Source organism: Pongo abelii, chromosome 19, assembly GCF_028885655.2.
Source record: "Pongo abelii isolate AG06213 chromosome 19, NHGRI_mPonAbe1-v2.0_pri, whole genome shotgun sequence".
Taxonomy (NCBI): Eukaryota; Metazoa; Chordata; class Mammalia; order Primates; family Hominidae; genus Pongo; species Pongo abelii.
The window spans coordinates 7,421,910-7,440,194 of NC_072004.2; the positions used below are offsets into that span (position 1 = coordinate 7,421,910).

General features: G+C 55.6%; 4 protein-coding genes and 4 non-coding genes across 12 annotated transcripts; 6 read left to right on the forward strand and 2 right to left on the reverse strand.

Moving 5' to 3' along the window:
- Nucleotides 1-605: 605 nt before the first annotated feature.
- EIF4A1 (eukaryotic translation initiation factor 4A1) lies at nucleotides 606-6,804 on the forward strand (the record flags this gene model as incomplete). The annotated part of the gene is given in 11 exon segments (NM_001133307.1): nucleotides 606-640; nucleotides 2,034-2,082; nucleotides 2,331-2,463; nucleotides 2,903-3,042; nucleotides 4,319-4,487; nucleotides 4,849-4,958; nucleotides 5,142-5,285; nucleotides 5,367-5,504; nucleotides 5,626-5,715; nucleotides 5,962-6,041; nucleotides 6,139-6,804. Coding segments are annotated over 11 exon segments (1,221 nt in total). The 3' UTR covers nucleotides 6,284-6,804.
- LOC112129801 (small nucleolar RNA SNORA48) lies at nucleotides 2,498-2,632 on the forward strand. The gene has a single exon (XR_002912154.1). It is a non-coding gene; the product is annotated as a small nucleolar RNA SNORA48 (small nucleolar RNA).
- LOC112129835 (small nucleolar RNA SNORD10) lies at nucleotides 4,605-4,746 on the forward strand. The gene has a single exon (XR_002912181.1). It is a non-coding gene; the product is annotated as a small nucleolar RNA SNORD10 (small nucleolar RNA).
- On the forward strand, nucleotides 5,754-5,890 carry LOC112129789 (small nucleolar RNA SNORA67). The gene has a single exon (XR_002912142.1). It is a non-coding gene; the product is annotated as a small nucleolar RNA SNORA67 (small nucleolar RNA).
- Nucleotides 6,427-10,956, reverse strand: MPDU1-AS1 (MPDU1 antisense RNA 1). The gene is made up of 2 exons (XR_008515285.2): nucleotides 10,730-10,956; nucleotides 6,427-9,965 (listed from the first exon to the last, which is right to left on the reverse strand). It is a non-coding gene; the product is annotated as an MPDU1 antisense RNA 1 (transcript).
- On the forward strand, nucleotides 7,413-9,913 carry CD68 (CD68 molecule). The gene is made up of 6 exons (XM_002826966.4): nucleotides 7,413-7,535; nucleotides 7,620-8,137; nucleotides 8,278-8,397; nucleotides 8,523-8,595; nucleotides 8,708-8,878; nucleotides 9,191-9,913. The coding sequence occupies exons 1-6, from the start codon at nucleotides 7,487-7,489 to the stop codon at nucleotides 9,322-9,324; spliced, it is 1,065 nt and encodes a 354-aa protein (XP_002827012.1). The 5' UTR covers nucleotides 7,413-7,486; the 3' UTR covers nucleotides 9,325-9,913.
- Nucleotides 10,957-11,463: 507 nt separating the features above from the next.
- MPDU1 (mannose-P-dolichol utilization defect 1) lies at nucleotides 11,464-16,022 on the forward strand. 5 transcript variants are annotated; one of them, XM_002826969.6, is made up of 7 exons: nucleotides 11,464-11,810; nucleotides 13,566-13,631; nucleotides 13,780-13,912; nucleotides 14,524-14,609; nucleotides 14,731-14,849; nucleotides 14,993-15,103; nucleotides 15,258-16,022. In XM_002826969.6, exons 1-7 carry the CDS (start codon nucleotides 11,708-11,710, stop codon nucleotides 15,381-15,383), a joined length of 744 nt encoding a protein of 247 aa, XP_002827015.3. In that variant the 5' UTR covers nucleotides 11,464-11,707; the 3' UTR covers nucleotides 15,384-16,022. The 5 variants fall into 5 exon arrangements, with proteins under 5 accessions (XP_002827015.3, XP_009249525.1, XP_009249524.3 ...); XM_024235685.3 differs by having other exon boundaries at nucleotides 11,724-11,810; nucleotides 13,529-13,631; XM_009251250.4 differs by having other exon boundaries at nucleotides 11,674-11,810; nucleotides 14,731-15,103.
- SOX15 (SRY-box transcription factor 15) lies at nucleotides 16,008-17,888 on the reverse strand. Its single transcript, XM_002826965.6, has 2 exons — nucleotides 16,969-17,888; nucleotides 16,008-16,372 (listed from the first exon to the last, which is right to left on the reverse strand). The coding sequence occupies exons 1-2, from the start codon at nucleotides 17,499-17,501 to the stop codon at nucleotides 16,204-16,206; spliced, it is 702 nt and encodes a 233-aa protein (XP_002827011.2). The 5' UTR covers nucleotides 17,502-17,888; the 3' UTR covers nucleotides 16,008-16,203.
- Between the last annotated feature and the right edge of the window lie 397 nt (nucleotides 17,889-18,285).

Here is an 18,285-nt window from a genome sequence, read left to right on the forward strand (position 1 = left end):
TTCATGACAGTATCCCAAAGCCCTTTACAGTTTTCTTCCATCCCTCCACCCTCCAGCCAGGGGAATCCTCCCATCCCTACGATATCGCTGTTGATTCCTTCATCCCTGGCACACGTCCAGGCAGTGTCGAATCCATCCATCTCTGCTACAGGGGAAAACATAACATTTGAGTCCAGTGGAGACCTGGAGCAGAAGTAAAGGGAAGTGATAACCCCCAGAGTCCGGAAGCCTCTGGAGGCTGAGACCTACGCCCCCCTTGCGTGATAGGGCCTACGGAGCCACATGACCAAGACACTGTCGCCTCGGCACGTGTGAGAGTGCAGGGCCCCAAGATGGCTGCCAGGCCTCGAGGCCTGACTCCTCTATGTCACTTCCGTACCGGCGAGAAAGGCGGGCCCTCCAGCCAATGAGGCTGCGGGGCGGGCCTTCACCTTGATAGGCACTCGAATTATCCAATGGTGGCTGCGAGCCAGAGAGACTAGGAACTAACGTCACGCCGAGTTGCTGAGCGCCGGCAGGCGGGGCCGGGGCGGCCAAACCAATGCGATGGCCGGGGCGGAGTCGGGCGCTCTATAAGTTGTCGATAGGCGGGCACTCCGCCCTAGTTTCTAAGGATCATGTCTGCGAGCCAGGATTCCCGGTAAGAAAGGCATTTGCAAGAGATCGTGGCTGCTTATTTTGCCGCCCCCTTCCGACGGGCCCGCCGGGGGTAGCTGAGAGTCCCACCAGGGTTGCGGGAGAAACCGAGCCGGTGGGGGGGGAGGGTCCGACCTGGAGGGGCGAGGGGGAAGATTCATGGCCGACGCGGCCACCAGGTCGAGGCGGAGGGCAGGGAGAGCCCGGCTAGGGTCAGGCGTGCGAGGTTTGTTACGAGGCCTCGACCCGAGGCGGTGCCGTGCGCGAAGCCCCGGCGCTGAGTGGCGAGACGGGGTCGCGACCTGGCGTGGAAAGAAAGGTGGAGGCGGCCGCCACTATGTGTGGCCGAGAGCCGGCAGGTCCGGTTGCCTTACTGTGCCGGGGGAGGGACGGCGCGCGGGGTTCCGGAGGATTCTGACGGTACCATTCGCGAGAGGCGGGGGTGCCTGGTCCTTAGATCCAGTCACTTCGTCGCGGCTAAAACACGGGTCGGGGAGAAGAAACCGGCCGTTCAGTGTGCTGGTTTTCTTGACGGCCAGGACTGAGCCTAACCCCGAGGAGCGGCCGCGTGAGGCACCGGGAGCCCACCCGGCGCCGGGCGGGCGGGTCCATTTTGCCGCACAAGCCGGGCTATTGGCAAACTGCGGATGGGCAGGTCCACCTTCCTTCGGGGGTGAGCGGCCTGAGGTATGGGAGGGCGACGCTACTTCGCGACGGGGGCGGGCGGGATGTGGATTGTTCCATGGAGGGGTGGGAGACGCCGCCGGGTGGTCGAGGGAGCGAGCACATGGTGGCCTGAGGCGTTCCCCTCCCCCAGCCTGCTTCGCTTTTAAGTGTTGTGCAATCTCCCCCTTTGCTAGCTCGGCTTGGGCTCATTGTGCGCGAGGCCGCCACCGCCCGCGGCCTCCCACATCCGGGCAACGCGAGGGGGGGGCTTCGGCTGGAGGGAGTGGGGGAGGGCGCGGGCGGGATGACGTGGGGGGAAGGGGATGTCCTACCCTCCGATCTGGGAGGTGAAGGGCGGGACTTCCGGCGCGCTGGTGCTGCGGTGGGAGGTGCACGCGCTTGGGCTTTAAGCGGCTGGGTCGGGCCCACGTGGACCCGGCGGCAAGCACCACCTCTGGGCACCGTGAGCGCGGCGGCATGCCTGCTACCCTGTCTTCAGAAAGGGTCACCCCCTTATGTCGGGGGTGGCCTGGCCTGAGACGCTGCCTGCATGGGGCAAAGGCCTCAGTTTTATAGAAACTCCTCTGGGTACCTCTTGGGAGCTGGTGGGAGTTAGATCTGGGAGAGCAGGTTGATGGCATCATGCAGGCCACTCCTGACAGACCCCGGCTGTCAGGATTTCTGAGTGCTTCGGTCGGGCAGGGGACAAAACTTGTGCTTTAAACCAACAGATCCAGAGACAATGGCCCCGATGGGATGGAGCCCGAAGGCGTTATCGAGGTGAGACTGGAGAAATGGAATTCTGTCTTCCCCCATTACAACTTTCAGCCTTACAGTTCTATAGAGTTAGAGTGGCCTCTTGATTGATTTCCCAGACCATCTAGAAGCAGCTGGTTTCCCTAAAGGGAGGAGGGGTTGTGTAAGCTCTGAGGCTTTGGTTAGTACGCAGTAGATTCTGTTTGCTCTGAGACTACAGCTCAGCTCCACCTTTTCCATGATTCAAGCTTTAATTTCTTTGCATCCCTTAGAGTAACTGGAATGAGATTGTTGACAGCTTTGATGACATGAACCTCTCGGAGTCCCTTCTCCGTGGCATCTACGCCTATGGTTTTGAGAAGCCCTCTGCCATCCAGCAGCGAGCCATTCTACCTTGTATCAAGGGTGAGACCTCTCAGTCCCAGAAGACATTGTGGACTGTCCCTGACCTGGGTAGAGTGGCATCTGGTTGGTGATGCCCATCTCATATCAGCCAGGGACAAAGCAACTCCTTGTTCATCCCAGCTTGGCTTTTGATCTGTGCCCATGCCTGGTTCATGCCTTGGACACATAGGTTTCCTTTAAAGAGGTGGTATTGTAGCCAGCTTATACTTGCATCTACAGCCATGTTTCTAGTCCAGCTTGGTGTGCAATACTAGATGAGTTAACAACTGGTCCTTGTTTCTGATCTGGTTCCCATTGTGTAACTGTGTTGATTGGGAAGGTAATTTGTGAGCCATGAAATGCTTCGTTCATTGCTTGCTTATTGACCTCATTAACTAGGACTGGAATATCCCAAAGGGTATGCTCTTTACCACGTTTAATTCCTAATTTATTTCTTTAGGTTATGATGTGATTGCTCAAGCCCAATCTGGGACTGGGAAAACGGCCACATTTGCCATATCGATTCTGCAGCAGATTGAATTAGATCTAAAAGCCACCCAGGCCTTGGTCCTAGCACCCACTCGAGAATTGGCTCAGCAGGTAAGAGTGGCTTCTATTCGCTCCTTAAGGGCTGATTTAGGGATGATGAGTATAATCCAAGGACCAGAGAAGTCTTCTCTGATCACCACCTTGGGAGGAAGAGATGGGTGCCCTAACACTCTCAAGATCTGCTGGGTTAATTAGAAGCTATTTCTTACCCAAACATAACCATCGCTTCCTCCACCCATTTCCTGAGTCAAATGGGAAGGCTATTGGGTGAAGCCTGGCTGGCTGGGCAAGTTTGGCTGTGTTCTGAATAAGCACCTTCACTATGGGCTAAGAGACACCTTGGTTGGTGGGGGTGATTTTACAGTAGTCAGAGCAGATGGACAGTCCTTTTTTCACCCTTGCTGAATGGCCAGAGCTGTTTCATGCCTGGGGCACACACAATTCTAATGCTGGACTTTTTCCTGGGTCATGCTGCAACACTGATCTCAGAGCATGTTTTTAAATGTTCTGTGGTGGGGGCAGTGATTATTCTGGGTGTGGATAATGTAAGAAGTTACAGCAGAGCTCCATTCTAAGGCACTTGGCTCTCAGTTTTCTCAGAGTGAACATGCCTCGTAGCTTGGGTCCTATGGCAGGAGTGCAATAGGACATGGCTACGCATCACCTGTTCTATAAAACTGGTTGCTGGCTGGGCGTGGAGGCTCACTCCTATAATCCCAATACTTTGGGAGGCCAAGGCAGGCAGATCACTTGAGATCAGGAGTTGGAGACCAGCCTGGCCAACATAGTGAAACCCCGCTTCTACTAAAAATACAAAATTTAGCCGGGCATGGTGGTGTGTGCGTTTTATCCCAGCTACTTGGGAAGCTCAGGCAGGAGAATTTAACCCAGGAGGCGGAGGTTGCAGTGAGCTGAGATTGTGCCATTGCACTCCAGCCTGGGCAACAAGCAAAGCTCTGTCTCAAAAAACAACAAAAAAAACAAAACTGGTTGCTGCGTGATGAGGCAGTTGGTCAAATTAGCTTTCAGAAAGTTAAGGGTTCTAAATATTAGAGTAAGAAACTGAATTAATTATCTGAGCGGCCTTATTGTGAATCACTGTACACTCAGGAACCAGACTGAGTTGAAATGCTGTCTTTGCCACCTATTGACAGCAGGATCTTAAGTGGATTTTAGGCTCTGCCTGTTTCTCAGCTGAATGTGAGTTTAATAATAGTGCATGCCCCAAAGTTGTTGGTTAGGAATCAATACATGAAAAACATTTAAGAATGGCGCCGGGCACAGTGGTAGCTGACATATGAGCACCTGCCTGCCTCTCTCTGCTCAGATACAGAAGGTGGTCATGGCACTAGGAGACTACATGGGCGCCTCCTGTCATGCCTGTATCGGGGGCACCAACGTGCGTGCTGAGGTGCAGAAACTGCAGATGGAAGCTCCCCACATCATCGTGGGTACCCCTGGCCGTGTGTTTGATATGCTTAACCGGAGATACCTGTGTGAGTAATTCAGTTCTCCAATCCCCTGGGTCACTTTGCTCTTGTGCACGCTTTCCAGTCTTTCAGCGTAAGCCAAAGTCATTCCCAAGGATGCTGGTTTCCCTCTGGGGAAGAGCTGCTCTGTGATGGAGCCCATGCGTGTCATCTGAGCCTCTGGCTTCCCTGCCAGCGCAGCCCAGGCAGTGTCCTACTTCCCAGGGCTGTTGTCTGCCTGGCGGGAAGGTCCTGGGCAAAGGATCAGTCTTTGTACTCTGAGAGCAGACTACTTGACCCCTGTCTGTTTTTTATCAGCGAAGTTGGATATATCTCTTCCACATTTCCCTAATTATATGCTATATATTGGCTTTTTTTTCTTCTCTAGCTCCCAAATACATCAAGATGTTTGTATTGGATGAAGCTGACGAAATGCTAAGCCGTGGATTCAAGGACCAGATCTATGACATATTCCAAAAGCTCAACAGCAACACCCAGGTGAGGGCAGTCTTGCTTGAATAGCTAATGATTCTTGAAAAATAGCAAGTGCCGGGGAACCAAATTCTGGATTCTTGTCTTGAGCCTTTTTATGCATCCGCTTCAGTTTTAGGTGTGGCAAGGGAAGGGAGCAGGCTTTGGGAAGGAACCACCGCTCTTAAGCCTGGCCTTTTTTTCCACTAGGTAGTTTTGCTGTCAGCCACGATGCCTTCTGATGTGCTTGAGGTGACCAAGAAGTTCATGAGGGACCCCATTCGGATTCTTGTCAAGAAGGAAGAGTTGACCCTGGAGGGTATCCGCCAATTCTACATCAACGTGGAACGAGAGGTGGGGCCCAGTGCAGGAGGCGGGCCTGGTAGTGAGTTGTTGGGTATAGCCCCTGACTGATTTTTGTCCCCCAACCTCCAGGAGTGGAAGCTGGACACACTATGTGACTTGTATGAAACCCTGACCATCACCCAGGCAGTCATCTTCATCAACACCCGGAGGAAGGTGGACTGGCTCACCGAGAAGATGCATGCTCGAGATTTCACTGTATCTGCCATGGTGTGTTTGCCCGCTGCCAGCCTGTTGTGGGTCTGCCCGTCAGAAGTGTCCTACTTGAAGCCAGGGTTCCTGGAATCCATGTGCCTACCTGGTCTGCTGCATGTTTGTTTTCTTTTTCTAGCATGGAGATATGGACCAAAAGGAACGAGACGTGATCATGAGGGAGTTTCGTTCTGGCTCTAGCAGAGTTTTGATTACCACTGACCTGCTGGTGAGTAGAGGGAACTGACAGGAAAGGCAGAAGGGAGGATCCAAGGTGATTCCCTCTCCAAGGGGACATCAGTGCCTCTCAGGAAAGTAGCAGCTTGGAATAGAATCTGGCATGCCTAAGGCCTTTGGGGAACTGGGATGCTTATTTCCTCTGCCTTCCTTGGCTGCCCACATGGATGCCTAAGTGTCTTCCCTCCGGGATAGTGTCCTCCGTGCACATGCTGAAGAGTTGTCTTTCTTGACGTAGGCCAGAGGCATTGATGTGCAGCAGGTTTCTTTAGTCATCAACTATGACCTTCCCACCAACAGGGAAAACTATATCCACAGGTAAGTGTAAATCTGGAATACTCCCCCACCCCTTCACGCCTGGCCCTCCCTGGGCTTAAAGCTCCTGATATTCCTCATCCCCTTCCTTGTTCTCCAGAATCGGTCGAGGTGGACGGTTTGGCCGTAAAGGTGTGGCTATTAACATGGTGACAGAAGAAGACAAGAGGACTCTTCGAGACATTGAGACCTTCTACAACACCTCCATTGAGGAAATGCCCCTCAATGTTGCTGACCTCATCTGAGGGGCTGTCCTGCCACCCAGCCCCAGCCAGGGCTCAATCTCTGGGGGCTGAGGAGCAGCAGGAGGGGGGAGGGAAGGGAGCCAAGGGATGGACATCTTGTCATTTTTTTTTCTTTGAATAAATGTCACTTTTTGAGGCAAAAGAAGGAACCGTGAACATTTTAGACACCCTTTTCTTTGGGGTAGGCTCTTGCCCCAGGCGCCGGCTCTTCTCCCAAGAAAAAAAAAAACAAAACACTAATCCATTTCCCTAACCTAGTAACCTCCAGATCCCAGAGGCTCTCCTCACCTCAGCTGAGCTCCTTTGAAAGTGTTCAAGGGACTGTGTCACTCAGCCTCATTTGCTGGACCAAATCTGGAGGGAGAACCCCTAAAACCCGAGTGAGGTTGCCCAGGGGGTTGTCCCCAGGTGGGGGGAAGCAGGGGAGAGAAAATGGTAGCCATTTTTACATTGTTTTGTATAGTATTTATTGATTCAGGAAACAAACACAAAATTCTGAATAAAATGACTTGGAAACTGCCTGTTTGGGCTTCTCATTTCTTACCTCCCCTTCCCTCTCCCACCTGCTACTGGGTGCATCTCTGCTACCCCCCCGCCTTCGCCAGCAGATAGTTACCTTTGGGCTGTTGCTTGCTTGTCACCATCTGAGTTCCCAGACCCTGGAAAGCCATGTTCTCAGCTCTGAGAACTATGATGCTGACTGGAGTGCTGCCCCTCTGTAAAGGGCTGGGTGTGGATGGTCACCAGCCCCTCACGTGCCTCAGCCAAGAGGAAGTAGTACAGGGGTCAGCCCAGAGATCCAGGGGAAAGGGGAGTGGATACACTGATTTCCCCACCACTGAGGGAGGGGCCTGTACCTCAGCTGTTCCCATAGCCACCCGCAACTGCCAAGCAAGTTTTGCTGAATTTGACACATGGATCCCTATGGATCAACTGCCCTAGGACTCCCTGTTTGCACCCATGTGACACTGTTGACTTTGCCCTGATGAAGCAGGGCCAATAGTCCCCTAACTTAATTACAAAGACTAATGACTAAGAGAGAGGTGGCTAGAGCTGAGGCCCCTGAGTCAGGCTGTGGGTGGGATCATCTCCAGTACAGGAAGTGAGACTTTCATTTCCTCCTTTCCAAGAGAGGGCTGAGGGAGTAGGGTTGAGCAACTGGTGCAGACAGCCTAGCTGGACTTTGGGTGAGGCGGTTCAGCCATGAGGCTGGCTGTGCTCTTCTCAGGGGCCCTGCTGGGGCTACTGGCAGGTAAGGAGGAAGGAGGCTGAGGGGAGGGGGCCCCTGGGAGTGAGCCTGCCCCTGGGTTGCTAACCATCTCCTCTCTGCCAAAAGCCCAGGGGACAGGGAATGACTGTCCTCACAAAAAATCGGCCACTTTGCTGCCATCCTTCACGGTGACACCCACAGCTAGAGAGAGCACTGGAACAACCAGCCACAGGACTACCAAGAGCCACAAAACCACCACTCACAGGACAACCACCACAGACAGCACGAGCCACGGACCCATGACTGCCACTCACAACCCCACCACCACCAGCCATGGAAACGTCACGGTTCATCCAACAAGCAACAGCACTGCCACCAGCCAGGGACCCTCAACTTCCACTCACAGTCCTGCCACCACTAGTCATGGAAATGCCACGGTTCATCCAACAAGCAACAGCACTGCCACCAGCCCAGGATTCACCAGTTCTGCCCACCCAGGACCACCTCCACCCTCTCCGAGTCCTAGCCCAGCCTCCAAGGAGACCATTGGAGACTACACGTGGACCAATGGTTCCCAGCCTTGTGTCCACCTCCAAGCCCAGATTCAGATTCGAGTCATGTACACAACCCAGGGTGGAGGAGAGGTAAAGCTAAAACTGGGGGACGAGAGGGGAGGGAGGCAGGACTGGCTATATAGGCTCAGAGGGAAGGAGGAAGAGGGGACAGGGAACATTGGCTGGCATCGCACGCAGTCTTGTGACCTTCTGATCTTTAACTTCCGCAGGCCTGGGGCAACTCTGTACTGAACCCCAACAAAACCAAGGTCCAGGGAAGCTGTGAGGGTGCCCATCCCCACCTGCTTCTCTCATTCCCCTATGGACACCTCAGCTTTGGATTCATGCAGGTATAGCCATGACCTCAGTCTCACCCCTCACTCAGCCTCCCGGTGCCCCACCCCTCCCAATCCCGCATGCTACTCCTTCCTCTGTGGAGGGGGATACCACCTGCGCCTTCCTGTTCGCCCCACAGGACCTCCAGCAGAAGGTTGTCTACCTGAGCTACATGGCGGTGGAGTACAATGTGTCCTTCCCCCACGCAGCACGTAAGTAACCTCCTTCCCTTTCTCATTGCTACCACTAGACGCCAGGGTTCCTGAAAGGACTAAGCCGGGGCCAGGGAGGTGGATGGGATCTGACCCTTCCTCACTCCTCCAGAGTGGACATTCTCGGCTCAGAATGCATCCCTTCGAGATCTCCAAGCACCCCTGGGCCAGAGCTTCAGTTGCAGCAACTCGAGCATCATTCTTTCACCAGCTGTCCACCTCGACCTGCTCTCCCTGAGGCTCCAGGCTGCTCAGCTGCCCCACACAGGGGTCTTTGGGCAAAGTAAGACCTACCTGCTCCTTCCCTCCTAGAATCCTCCCACTGCACTGAAAACCCCTTCCCCAGGCCCATAAGCCACTCATCTCTCTTCTTAACTCCCCAAATCTCGCTCTCCTAGCTTGTCATGGCTACAGGGCAGCTGTCCTTCCATCTTCTACAAGACTCTGCCAGTTTCCCCCTTTTATCACTGCTGAGTCACTGCGGTGAGCTCCTCACCAATCTCCTACTCCCCAGCATCCTCCCCATTCCCTCCTCCTACCTTTATCCCAACCAGCATGTCACTGCAAATACCCACCTGCCCTATCCTTCCGCCAGGTTTCTCCTGCCCCAGTGACCGGTCCATCTTGCTGCCTCTCATCATCGGCCTGATCCTTCTTGGCCTCCTCGCCCTGGTGCTTATTGCCTTCTGCATCATCCGGAGACGCCCATCCGCGTACCAGGCCCTCTGAGCATTTGCTTCAAACCCCAGGGCACTGAGGGGGTTGGGGTGTGGTGGGGGGGTACCCTTATTTCCTCGACATGCAACTGGCTCAAAGACAATGTTATTTTCCTTGCCTTTCTTGAAGAACCGGGCATGATGGCTCATGCCTGTAATCCCAGTACTTTGGGAGGCTAGGGCAGGTGGATCACTGGAGGTCAGGAGTTTGAGAACAGCCTGACCAACGTGGTGAAACCCTGTCTCTACTAAAAATACAAAAAAATTAGCCAGGTGTGGTGGCGTAATCCCGGCTGGCCTGTAATCCCAGCTACTTGGGAGGCTGAGGCAGAACTGCTTGAACCCAGGAGGTGGAGGTTGCAGTGACCCGTCATCGCGCCACTGAGCTAAGATCTCGCCACTGCACTCCAGCCTGGGCGACAGAGCCAGACTGTCTCAAATAAATAAATAAATATAAGATAATGCAATAGGGAGGAGAGAGGGAGAGAGTTTTATTAAACGTGACGAACTACCCCCCCAGCAGGAGAGCAGCAAAATTTATGCAAATCTTTGACGGGGTTTTCCTTGTCCTGCCAGGATTAAAAGCCATGAGTTTCTTGTCACATGCCTTTCTGTGCCTTCCATGGCTGGGTCTCAGGGAGCCGGAAGCAGCTGCTGAGGAGGGATGAAAATGTCAGTGTGTGACGATGCCTCATGGGTTCACCCCCTAAAGCCTGGCACAGCTGGTGTTGGGTCTGCCGTGCCTCCCTTCCTTCCTCCTCTTGGGGCCACTGGCTGCTCCAGTTCCCCATCCCTGGCAAGCCTGTAGAGCTATTCATCTCCGCAGCCTTTTTCCTGACCCTGGTACGGTTTCAAATGCAGCAGACAGACAAAGCGATGAGTGGGAGGCTGTGGAACTTCATTCCCAAAGGCAGCGCCAGTGGCTCCTGAGCAATGAGAATGTCCTGTCCTGTCCACCGTATTCAGGGCCAGCAGAAGAGCCCAGTTAAACCCTCGCAGCACCTGGGATGCTCCTAGCCCACCTGCAAGGGGTTGAATCAAACCCTCGCAGCACCTGGGATGCTCCTAGCCCACCTGCAAGGGGTTGAATCAAGCAGGAGCAGTGGGTACTCTGACCTCCACTGGGGGCTCCTGGGAACAGCATGCCCCCCAGACAGGGCCACCCGCCAAGCCTAACTTCATGCCCCCAGTACTTGAGGTGAGGGTTGTCACTCTCAGAACAGCCAAGGTCCAGATTCTAGAAAGGGCCTCCCAGATGACCACAGCCCGCACCAGCAGTGAGCGCCAGTCCCACCCGTTACAGTTGGCTGTGGCATAATCCCTGGGAGCCAGGACGAGCAGCACCCCCCAGCCGTAGGAGCCCCAGGAGGCTTCCGGCCTCCAAGGCCCAGAGACTGCCCCACAAGGGCAGCCCTCACCTGGCAGAGCCCCAGCAGCCCCATCTCTGCCTGCAGACATCCGTGTGACCTTGCAGACTTCGGAGGGGGGCCGCCAAAGGGCTGATCCACAGCGGAATGACGCACGGGTGGGCACCGTGGGTTGGCGTCCCGGCGGTCGGTAACGAAGCACAACGCCCCCACCAGGTAGTCCAAAGCGCCCTTTCCCAAGCAGCGCTGCAAGGTCCACTCGGCCTCGCCGAAGTCTCTGCCCAGCACGTGGTGCGCCATCGGGCCGGCGGGGAGAGGGTGCCTCGCCAGGCCTCGGCTCCCCGGAGACTCTTGCGGCTCTGGGCCCCAAGGGTGATTCAGGGGCTGCCCTTCCCCGACCTGGGCTCGCCTCCCCCACCTTCTCTGCTTCACTGTCCCGGGCCCAGCAGTTGCCGGCGCACTCATGCTCTGAGGCCTGAGCCAACCGGAGGCGAGACAAGCACAGGGCCCTGCACGCAACCCGGCACCTAAGGAGGCCTGCCCGGTGCAGACTCTCCTGCTCCCACCGGCGCCCTTCCCTCTAGAGACACCGAGAGAACGGGAGCTAGTAGCGCCCCCACCCAACGCCACCTCGGAGACTCGGACTCCTTCTCTCTCAACTTCGAACAATACGAAGTGTGCTAAGAGAAGACAAGATGGCGCCCAGCAGGAGGGGCGGAGAAAGGCAGGGGTGTAAATCTGGCTTCCAAACTGGAAGCGTCAACAAAAGCGTGGGAGGTCTAACTGCGCAGGCGTGCAGCTTCCGCAAGCTTTAGAATTCCAACAGCGGGGCGCGTCCAAAACGTGGTCCCTGACTGAGACTTATTTTACGCCACTAGAGAGGGAGTGGGTAGCGTCAGAAAGAGCGGGGAGCAGGGGGCGGGCCAGCTTCGCCGCGGGAAAAGAACGGGAGGCGGAGTGTCCGCAGCGCGCACGCGCAACGAAAGTCAATGGCGGTCTGGAGAGACTGGCGGAAGCTAGCTTTGCAATATGGCGGCCGAGGTGGATGGACCGCTTAAACGGCTGCTCGTGCCGATTCTTTTACCTGAGAAATGCTACGACCAACTTTTCGTTCAGTGGGACTTGCTTCACGGTGAGTTTTATTCAGCATCCGATCCAAGTCCTACTCGAGTGACCGTGGGCCCTTAGTCCAAAGCTTGATCAGCGACTAAGTGACGGCAGTGACTGCCGCCACGCCGAGCTAGACGGAAGTCACTTCTGAGAAGGGCGGAAGTGTCTTGGGCTCCTTAGAGGGAGGACACCATATTAGTGCCAGTGGGGAAGTCACCGGGTGGAATTACTTCTTTGTGGAGTTTGTGCTGTAGCGACAATGAAAAACGAAAAGATTCAACTTTTATAAAACAAAATAAAAATTAAGTCAAATCATGCCAACCTTTATTAGATCGCTAGCAGGGTTAAACTTAATTCAAAGCCCCTGATGAATCGGGCCTTCATTGCACCCCCAAAGGCTCCGCCACCCTGATTGCTTTCTTTCCAGCCTCCAGGTTTGGTCATAGTCTGATTTCGGAATAATTTGCCTCCCTTCCTTTTTCTGATTGCGAGACAGCTCCACAAGGCCCACCGTCAGACCATTTGGGAAGCGTCAGTCTGCCCCTGTCAGTTCATGGTACCTCGCATGGGGCACTTTGTTTTAGCCGCATTCATGACCCGTGAGACTCAGACTCCCACTAGACCAAGCTCTTTGAGGGGAGGGCTTCAAGGCTAGAGAAGTTGTGGATGGCCGGAGCATAAAAGCAAGCCCTGAAAGGGTAAGGTTTAGTCCCTGAGTAGGGGCCAGGGACAGTCAGAGTGTTCAAGAAAGAGTGGTATGGGGCGGGCGCGGTGGCTCACGCCTGTAATCCCAGCACTTTGGGAGGCCGAAGCGGGTGGATCACCTGAGGTCAGGCGTTCGAGACCAGCCCGGCCAACAGGGTGAAACCCCGCCTCTACTAAAAATACAAAAAATTAGCCGGGCGTTGTGGCAGGCGCCTGTAATCCCAGCTACTCGGGAGGCTGAGGCAGGAGAATCGCTTAAACCCGGGAGGCAGAGGTTACAGTGAGCTGAGATCGTGCCATTGCACTCCAGCCTGGGCAACAAGAGTGAAACTCCGTCTCAAAAAAAAGAAAAAAAATGGTATGAAGACTTGTCTTTGGAGAGAGAAGACATGTGAAATGGGGCACCCACTGGCCCAGAGAAGGGAAATAAAGGATCAGAGAGCTCTTGGTCATTTCTCAGCTTTATACGGGGAAGCAATGGAGAGCCATGGAAGTCAAGCCAAGTTTGGATGTTAATTTATAGGGAATGGAAGATTAGATGTGGGGGGTGGTAGGCATTGGAGAAAAGCTGTTTTGGAAAGTAATAGTCTGGGGCCCGGCGTGGTAGCTCGAGCCTATAATCCCAGCACTTTAGGAGGCTGAGGCAGGTGGATCATCTGAGGTCAGGAGTTCGAGACCAGCCTGGCCAACATGGTGAAACCCTGTCTCTACTAAAAACACAAAAACTAGCCGGGCATGGTGGTGCGCGCCTGTAATCCTAGCTACTTGGGAGGCTGAGACAAGAGGATTGCTTGAACCCAAGAGGCAGAGGCTGCAGTGGGCTGAGATTGGGCCACTGCACTCCAGCCTGGGTGACAGAGCAAGACTCTGTCTCAAAGGAAAAAAAAAAAAAGTGTGGTGGTTTGGAGCAGGAAGGACCAGGACTTTCTCCCTGCCCTCTGCCCCTCCTCCCCCCAAGACAATGCAAGACCCTGGTGTGGGTAAGGGGGCTCGGGGAGAGCCCACAGGAACTTCAAGCCCTGGCCTGGGTTTCAGACATCTCCTGTCTGTTTACCCTTTTTTCTCTCCTCAGTCCCCTGCCTCAAGATTCTCCTCAGCAAAGGCCTGGGGCTGGGCATTGTGGCTGGCTCACTTCTAGGTATGTCTCTTATCTTTCTTTCCTGCTGTTGGGTTGGGGTGGAGGTGCTGAGAGGCCGTCAACTGTGTGGGCATTCGTTCTGTAGCTGTTGTGTTGTATCCCAAAGAATGGAGAGTCCTGAGTCCTACTTTTCTCATCTTTCCCCTAGTAAAGCTGCCCCAGGTGTTTAAAATCCTGGGAGCCAAGAGTGCCGAAGGGTTGAGTCTCCAGTCTGTAATGCTGGAGCTAGTGGCATTGACTGGGACCATGGTCTACAGCATCACTAACAACTTCCCATTCAGGTGAGGGGCCCACCCTTCCACCCCAAGGGTAATACCCACAACTCTAATGGGGATTCAGGTGAAGGAGGTTACAAGGCAGGAAAGTGGCCAGGCCCAGTGGCTTGCGCCTGTAACCCCAGCACTTTGGGAGGCCGAGGCAGGTGGATCACCTGAGGTCAGGATTTCGAACTGGCCAACATGGTGAAACCCTGTCTCTACTAAAAATACAAAATTAGCTGGGTGTGGTGATGGGCACCTGTAATCCCAGCTACTTGGGAGGCTGAGGCAGGAGAATCACTTCAACCTGGGAGGCGGAGGTTGCAGGGAGCCAAGATTGCGCCACTGCACTCCAGCCTGGGCAACAAGAGCGAAACTCTGTCTTTAAAAAAAAAAAAAAGGGACGAGGGGCTAGGAAAGTTTTAAGCCCTTTTAGAAACCTAATCACCAGTGGAGGTGATCTTGAGAAGGGGTGAGCATCCCAAGAATGGCCATGATTCAGAATGAGCCAATCCCGTGTGGGGGCTGTAGAGAAGCTTGATCAGAGCATGGTGTCCCTGGATGGATGGGCTATGGAGGCTTTCCCTGCCTCTTTCTAGGCCCGCCTTTCTTCCTCCCAACTCTTGACTCTGCAGCTCTTGGGGTGAAGCCTTATTCCTGATGCTCCAGACGATCACCATCTGCTTCCTGGTCATGCATTACAGAGGACAGACTGTGAAAGGTGCTGGGGACTTACCCAAGAGCAGGCTGTGTGGTTCCTGGGAACCCTGCTGGGAACTCAGGCCTGGGAAAGCCAAATGATGTGGGGAGATTGACAAGGACTCCTGTCTCCCCACCCCTAGGTGTCGCTTTCCTCGCTTGCTACGGCCTGGTCCTTCTGGTGCTTCTCTCACCTCTGACGCCCTTGACTGTAGTCACCCTGCTCCAGGCCTCCAATGTGCCTGCTGTGGTGGTGGGGAGGGTGGGTACCAGGAGCAAGGGACAAGATGTTGGGGGGGCAGGGTGGAGGGGAAGAGTGGAAGATCAAAGTGTGGGGGTGTTGGACTTGGGGGAGCATGGGAAGAGCTCAGGTGACAGAGCCAAAGGTCTCAACTCCTCCCCTAGCTTCTCCAGGCAGCCACCAACTACCACAATGGGCACACAGGCCAGCTTTCAGCCATCACAGTCTTCCTGCTGTTTGGGGGCTCCCTGGCCCGAATCTTCACTTCCATTCAGGTGAGTGCAACATCTTCTTTCTAGAAGGCACTAAAACCTCATCTTACTTCTCCCAGGTAAGGGCCAAAGCTGCCCCATCAGGAAACTTTGTCCATGAGGGAACCTTTCTCGAGCTATGCTGAAGGGTAACCCTGGCTCTGTCTCTTGCAACCAGGAAACCGGAGATCCCCTAATGGCTGGGACCTTTGTGGTCTCCTCTCTCTGCAACGGCCTCATCGCCGCCCAGCTGCTCTTCTACTGGAATGCAAAGCCTCCCCACAAGCAGAAAAAGGCGCAGTAGAGCCAGCTACTGGAGTCATTCCATTTCCACTCATTCACCCAACCTCAGGGTTCTCCCCATCTGAGCCAGCCTGCTGGTGTGACTTACTCATCCTCCATTCCTCTGCACTTGCAGACTTTCTGAGCCAGGGTTTTCTTTTAGTGGAAACAAATGGTTGATGGATCCAGATCCTTAGAAAAGGAGAGGATGGGGGTAGAGTCTCCCAAGCCAAAATTTTGACATTTGAGTGCTTTTGTAAGCCCTGTACATGTACTATTAACTCAGTCATTCAGCCAAGCCTCCTCTAGCAGCAATTTCCAGCTGTTTAACACTATCCTGGGCAAATGTTTTACCCTGTCCTCTAGCCTCCCTGCTTTCCTTGTGGCCCTAGAAGACCGAGCCTGGACGGCAGAGTGGAGGGGACTGGGGGGCTGTGGCTGCCTCCCTCCCTCAGCCCGGCTGGGACTGTCTCCTGGACCCCAGTGCTGGGGTGGGGGAAGGGGGACAGAGAATGACTCAGGCAGGGCCCCAGGGTGGGGTGAGGAGGTTCCTGCTCTGGCAGGTCTAGGCGGAAGGGAGTGGAGATGGGGCTGGTTCCTGCTGCAGTGAGGGGAACAGATGGGACAATAAAGACTGGAGACTCAGTTGAATAATACAAAACTGTTTAATACTACCAAAAATATAACTATGTTGTGCGGCTCTCCCTGGCTATCATGGGAGGACTGCAGGCTGCCTCTGAACTGTAGTCCAACAGGAGAAAGGGTTGACAGCCTGGGGTAGGGGATGCTGCTAGATGAAAAAAAGGATGAGGCCCGTCCGCTGAGGTCTGCGTCCATGAGGGTTAGAGGTGGGTTAGGGGCATGGGGGCACCAGAAAGGGGAGGGTTGTATGGAGTGGGAGAGCCAGGGGGCAGGTAGTGGGTATAGGTGGGCAGCAGCTCCCCCTGGAGCCTAGGGTCACTCTGAGGGAGGGAGCACGGTGAGGGGGCTTCCAGTTTGCAGTGGGAAGAGCTGCAGAGAGAAACAAGAGGTTAGAGGGCACTTCCCTGGGTTGGAGGCGAGTCTGGCCAGTTCTGGGCAGACAGGGTAGAGCGTGCCACCCACCCAGCCCTGGCTACCCAGCCCGCTGGGCGCAGCAGGCATGGAAGCCGACCCCGGAATGGAGAGCCCGCGGCCCTGTTGGGGCACGCTCGGGAGCGGGCTTGCGTGCTGCACGGCTGTTTTCCTCTTGGGGAGTCAGGCCGGGAAGGGGCAGAATGAGCTTGGCCTCTCCTTGCCCTGGGGGCTGGGAGAGGAAGCTGGGTCACACACAGGCCAGAAGCAGGGGAGAAACGGGGCATCTAACTAGGACACAATCGCATCCAGGGGTCAGTCACCTGACCCTACAGGGCCACCACCTTCAGACTGAGATGGAAACGCCCTCTGGGAGAACCCTGACCCGCCCCACCCTACACAGGCCCCGGAGGTACTGGGCCTGCGCCCGCCACACCTTGGCCGCGAGTGGCCTCTGCTTGGGTGGGTTCCCGTCCTCCGGCATCCGCCCCCACCAAGGCTCCAGGAGAGGGGCGCATGGGCCTCCGTCTTCGGCCCGCTTCCCAGGCACTCACCCATAGCTGCCGGGCAGGTAGGCTGTCGAGTAGTTGGGGGGTCTGTACCCAAAGCCTCTGCTCGGTTGCGTGGTCGCGTACCCCGGCCCCCAGAGCGGGCCGCCGCTGGCCAGGTTGCCTCTTCCCTGTCCGCAGCGGGAAGGTCCGGCGCCCGAGCTCTTGGCCTTGCGCCGAGGCCGGTACTTGTAGTCGGGGTAGTCGCGTAGGTGTCGGGCGCGGAGCCGCTTGGCCTCCTCCACGAAGGGCCGCTTCTCGTCCTCGTCCAGCAGCTTCCACTGCGCGCCCAGGCGCTTGGAGATCTCGGAGTTGTGCATCTTGGGGTTCTGCTGCGCCATCTGGCGGCGCTGAGCGGAGCTCCACACCATGAACGCGTTCATCGGCCGCTTCACCTTCTCCAGGGGCAGCGCCCCGGGAGCCGCCGGGCTCCCAGCGTCTTCCCGCTCCTGGGGTCCCGAAGATGAGGAGGCAGCAGCCGTGGGAGCCGGAGGCTCCAGGCTCCAGGCCTGGTCCTGTGAGGAGCCTGGTAGCGCCATGGGTTGGGAGAAGCCTTAAGAGGGCGTCCTGAATGCCCTCCCCTCAACGTGAAGCGTCGATCCTGAAAATGGAAAGGTCTTCCCAGTCTGGAGTCGTTGCCGAGGAACTTGGGTCCTTAAAAAGTATATTTTATCCCCAAGCCCAGAGCTTAAACTGGAGCCTTTGCTTCCAACCACTTCGGCACACTTTGGGGAGAGTCGAATGCAAAATCCGCTGTCTGGTGCCCGGGCACTGAAGAGGTGCTCTGAGGCCTACTGACTGGGGGACCCCCGGTCCCTCTCCCCGACCCGCAGCTGCGATCAGACCGACCTTCCGTGGAGGGGGTGAACCATAAACCCCTTTGTGGTCTCCGGAGTTCCTACAGCTGCCAGGCGCGGATACCACAGACCTCTAACACCTGGGCTCAGCGTTTGTGGCAGGCGGGCCAGACCTGGGAACAGCTTTTAAAGACTGACTCCGCCCCTGTCCCTCCCAGAAGACTGCACCTCCTTAAGGGCGCCAACATCCGCAGCCTGTAGGTAAACCCAGGTGTCCTGTTTGTCCCAGCCCCCAACACCCTCAGGGTGCCACGCCCCCCCACCCAAGACCTGATGTCAGGCCTTCCAGCCCGTTGCTGATTGCCTCCCCTCCCTGAAGCGAAGGCAATTTAAAGCCAATTCTTTCCACAATGGGATCAAGCACAGGGGGATCAAGTGCCCTCAGGGCCCGAGTTGTGCTGAGAGGAGCTTGGGCGCATCCCGGACCACCCCCCCAACCCCTTTCCTGGTGCCTGTTGCTCCTCAA